General features: G+C 50.7%; 1 protein-coding gene across 1 annotated transcript; it reads left to right on the top strand.

Annotated features, from left to right (window-relative positions):
• Positions 1-921: 921 nt before the first annotated feature.
• Positions 922-4920, top strand: LOC119290011 (sucrose:sucrose 1-fructosyltransferase-like). The gene is made up of 4 exons (XM_037569150.1): positions 922-1318; positions 1499-1507; positions 1619-2469; positions 3923-4920. The coding sequence occupies exons 1-4, from the start codon at positions 922-924 to the stop codon at positions 4616-4618; spliced, it is 1953 nt and encodes a 650-aa protein (XP_037425047.1). The 3' UTR covers positions 4619-4920.
• The last annotated feature ends 77 nt before the right edge of the window (positions 4921-4997 follow it).

The raw sequence follows: 4997 nt of genomic DNA on the forward strand, positions 1-4997 counted from the left end.
GTCGTTTAACATATTGTGTAGCAGTTACCCCTCGCTCACATCCCTGCCGACAAAGTGAAGCAAACACCCCCTCCCCCCTCTCTATATCTCTCTATTTCATACACTCGTTGTCATGTATTTGCATTTGTCAGCTTTGTTGTACTCTTTACCTGGAGTGTTGGATGTTGTGATAAATGAGGTTGGAACCACTCGCTAGTCTTCAGCGGCGAGGTTAGTACTCTCTCTTGTTCTCTTCTATATAAGGCACACATCATCTTAATAACTCTATCGTCTCCCTCTACCTACCTCCCCCTCCTCTCTTGTCTCTCTTCATCTCCCTTCCATATACCTTTTTAACGGGGTTGGGTCCCGAAGGAGTCAGAATCCACTAGACAAGCGTAAAAATACTTTTTACAAAAAATACCCTCTAGAAAGTAAAAATTGCAACCTAGACCAAGCATCTTACAGCAAGGACCCCATATCATCATGATAGATTGTAATTATACCCTGCCTAAAAGCATCACCAAGATCCAAGACCCCTATCGCCGGGGATGAACTAGTTGGGATGGAGGCCTCGCCGCAGCAGCTCCGCCAACTCATCGTCCGTGGATATGGCGGGAGGAATAGCAGGAGCTGGTGCCGAAGTCGCTAGAAATGCCTTCCTACCTTGGCCGTGGTCATTTGTCAACGTCATTTCCGTCGTCACGCGCGTACGTGGTATTAGCGGTCAATATCGATAATCCCGAGGCAACGACCGATAGATGTCTCAAATTCTTGCCGCTCTTGTTCTAAAGCCTCCACATACATAGTACGTATGTAATATAAATTCACAAAAAAAATATACAGAGAAATATATACATACTATGTATATATATACGGATTTAATGGTAGAGTGGTAACGTTCTTCTTGAGAACACAAGGAACACGCGATACGGCACAAAAATGGCTCCTCGAGACCGCAGGACGACCCGATCAAAAGATTTCCTCCTGAGCTCCGGGACGGCGACCGTGGCGGTGAAGTCACCCGGCGGCGTCCCGGACACGCCGCCGGTCCCGTTCGCGTACGGGGGGCTGCTGTACCAGCAGAGCGGCGGGCGGCGGAGGTGGCGCGAGTGCACCGTCGTGCTGGGCGCCGTGGCCATGGTGGCGCTCTTCGTCACCCACGCGCTCCTCCCAAGGGCCAGCGTGTTGTCCGAGGAGACGCGCGGGGAGGCACGAGCGGAGCAGAACATCATGGTTACCGCCCGCGCCGATGCCGACGGGTTCCCGTGGAGCAACGAGATGCTGCAGTGGCAACGCACCGGGTTCCATTTCCAGCCCGAGAAGAACTACATGAACGGTATGTAATGGAATTCATTGTTCATTTGCTCATTCGAATGGTTGAGTTTTGAGATTCCGTATCTTCTTTCTCCATGCACGGAGAGAGAAAGAAACTGACCGCCTTTTCCTTGTGGATTGATGATGGCTGACATGGCTACGTACCGTGGCGACACGCACGCGTACGCACGCATGCATGCAGATCCAAACGGTGAGTACGTCCGTCACTAGCTCGCTGCCCAGCCGTCTGTCTGTCTCTACGTGCTTTAACTCCTTTTTCATTGAGAAATCTCTATGTGCTTAACTGGAACACAACATGCAGCTCCGATGTACTACCGTGGACGGTACCACTTCTTCTACCAGTACAACCCCACCGGAGTCGTCTGGGGCAACATCACGTGGGGCCACGCCGTGTCGCGTGACCTGGTACACTGGCGCCACCTCCCCCTCGCCATGGTGCCCGACCAGTGGTACGACATCCATGGCGTCTTGACCGGCTCCGCCACGATACTCCCCAACGGCACCGTCATCGTGCTCTACACGGGGAAAACCAACACCTCCGCTCAGGTCCAGTGCCTCGCCCTTCCCGCCGACCCTGATGACCACCTCCTTGTCAACTGGACCAAGCATCCCGCCAACCCCGTCATCCTCCCGCCCCCCGGCATCGGCCTCCAGGACTTCCGCGACCCCACCACCGCCTGGTTGGACCAGTCGGACCTGACATGGCGCACCCTCATCGGCTCCAAGGACGACAACGGCCACGCCGGCATCGCCTTGATGTACAAGACCAAGGACTTCATCAGGTACGAGCTCATCCCGGGGGTGCTCCACCGCGTCGAGGGCACCGGCATGTGGGAGTGCGTCGACTTCTACCCGGTCAGCGGCGGCAACAACTCCTCTTCCTCTGAGGAGGCCCTGTACGTGTTGAAGGCGAGCATGGACGATGAACGCCATGACTACTACGCGCTTGGGAGGTATGATGCGGCGACCAACACGTGGACGCCGCTGGACCCAGAGCTGGACGTGGGGTTCGGGCTGAGGTATGACTGGGGAAAGTTTTTCGCTGCCACGTCTTTCTACGACCCGGTGAAACGGCGGCGCGTAATGTGGGCTTATGTCGGCGAGACCGACTCCTTGAGCGCCAACGTTGCCAAGGGATGGGCTTCCGTCCAGGTACACAGTTACTATGCATCGATATGATTTCTTTTTACTTGTGTTTACCATGCATCAACCATTAGTTTCATTCCTTCATTAGGCATGCTCATACACCCTCCATCATGTTTGTTCGATTGGTATGCACAGGTATTTAGATCCTTATTATCTGACTATAACGAAACTTGTGTTATACCTCGGTCCAGGTTGATTTGTCCTCGAACGAAATTTCTAAACATATGCTCCCTCCGGTCCAAATTACTCGTCGTGGTTTTAGTTGAAATGTAAACCACGACGAGTAATTTGAAACGGATGGAGTACTTTCAGCGTTGTATACCGCATATTTGTTAGTCAAAATTAAAAATTAAAAACATGGGCTCGCCCTACAAAGCTAGATACATGAGTGTAATCGGTCTTCTCTGGTGTGCAATGCAACCTGCTTAAGATGCTAGTGTGTGCTTGATGCTAAATTATTACTATTTACTTATTCATCACTTTCATCATCCTTTTGCATCTTCTTCTGGTGAGTCCTCATCAATGTCCGTTTCCTCGTGTGATGGCTAATTAAGAAGTATAGCTTAATGTGGAACCATCTGCCTATGGCTCAAATTGTCATGTACTGAACTTTTTTATATTGTGTTGTAGGAAAGTAGCTTTAGAAACATAGAAAGTCGGTTTAACTAACCAGAAAAAGGAATTGAATTTTGCTTGGAAAGCTAGATTAACATAAACCATAGCAACGCCAAACTTGCCCGGCATAAATATGGTGGCCGTTGTGATTGAGGCACGGGTTAGCTTAATTTGTCCGGTCCTAACTAAACACACCAATGGTCGTGTGCATCAACCTATGCATAGGTCGGAGGTTTAGGGTCAGTTTGGTTTCCTTCCACGGCTTGAGACGCCTGGCCTGGGCCCGCCCTGGGAACTGCCTGGCTCCTGTTCGGTTGGTGTCCTCATGAGAAGTGATGAGCCTGGCCTGAAGAATCTGATTAGCCTGCCAACGTAGTTAGCCTGAACCAGGCATCAAGAAAAGGTCGCCTGGACCTGGCCTGGATGTGCCTGGACGTGCTAACTCGAACTTATCACATGCAAGGCACAAAAAACTAGGCAATCAAAGAATATTAAAAGAGGGAATACACAACCAGGCCAGGTCATGGACCAAACGCTATTTGCCTGGCCAGGCAAAAAATTCCAAATACTCAGGCTCAGGCCAGGCATCAAATTTCTCCAGGCATGTTATCCAGGTCACCAACCAAACTAGCTTACTCTCTTTTCTGAAAACAAGCTAAAAACACACACAATCAGGACTTTCTTCATTCATTCCTATATTTTGTTTGTGTGGTCACTTTTTTAATGGAGGAAATCAATGCAGATTGGAAGACCTTTTATTACCAATCATTTATATCATTTTTTAAGTTCTTGGTAACAATGTGCATTCATAATCAGAGGACTTACCGATCTTACATGTGTGCAGACCATTCCGAGGACGGTAGTGTTGGATGAGAAGACCCGGACGAACCTCCTCCAATGGCCGGTGGAGGAGATCGAGACCCTCCGCTTCAACAGCACCGACTTTGGCGTCATCACTATCCACACTGGATCCATTATACCTCTCCACCTCCGCCAAGCCACACAGCTTGACATCGAGGCCTCCTTTCGCCTAGACACTTCCGCTATTGCCATCATCAACGAGGCTAACGTCAACTACAACTGCAGCACCAGCGGCGGAGCCTCAACCATGGGCCCACTTGGTCCCTTCGGCCTCCTCATCCACGCTGCTGGCAACGGTGGCAGCGAACAACTCGCGGTTTACTTCTATGTGTCGAGGGGCCTCGACGGGGCGCTCCGAACCCACTTCTGCCATGACGAGTTATTGTCGTCCCGAGCGAATGATGTAATGAAGCGGGTGGTGGGCAGCACAGTGCCAGTGCTCGACGGTGAGGCTCTATCTGTGAGGGTGCTCGTGGACCATTCGATCGTGGAGAGCTTCGCGATGGGCGGGAGGTTGACGGCGACGTCGCGGGTATACCCAATGGAAGCCATCCACACGGCGGCGGGGGTGTACCTTTTCAACAACGCCACCGGCTCCTCCATCACCGTCGAGAAGCTTGTAGTTCATGAGATGGCCTCGGCATCTTACAACCAGACTTTCGTCGCCGACAACAACTAGTAGCTTCAGTAAGCTATATACTAATCTGGTAATGGGGTTAGGATCCTCTCAAGTAGCCCGCCATGCAGTACGGTAACTGCCGTTGGACCCGGAACCACATGTCATCCGCACTACAACATCATACAGTAATGCAGAGGATCTCAATCCCTGGCAATGAGGGTCACTTGCCTCCAAACTATAACTCCTATGATAATAACGACGGCTAGTACCTGTACTGGAGTGTTATGGGCGCCTTGCTTTGTGGTTTTTTTGTTAGGTGTATTTGACTTTTTTTTTATCGATTATTATGGTAGGTTGGTTCACTTTGGACTCTCTTTGTGTTGCCTTGGTTAAAATTTTATTGGTTGGATGTTGTGCTTTATCGTTGCGGCTGTTGGGG

The sequence above is a fragment of the Triticum dicoccoides genome, chromosome 4A, assembly GCF_002162155.2.
Source record: "Triticum dicoccoides isolate Atlit2015 ecotype Zavitan chromosome 4A, WEW_v2.0, whole genome shotgun sequence".
NCBI lineage: Eukaryota > Viridiplantae > Streptophyta > Magnoliopsida > Poales > Poaceae > Triticum > Triticum dicoccoides.

Excerpts from the sequence above, each read along its gene's own strand:
- LOC119290011 (XM_037569150.1), top strand. The coding sequence starts at position 922 with ATGGCTCCTCGAGACCGCAGGACGACCCGATCAAAAGATTTCCTCCTG. Across the intron at positions 2,470-3,922 it reads AGGGATGGGCTTCCGTCCAG|ACCATTCCGAGGACGGTAGT; the intron begins GTACACAGTTAC and ends ACATGTGTGCAG.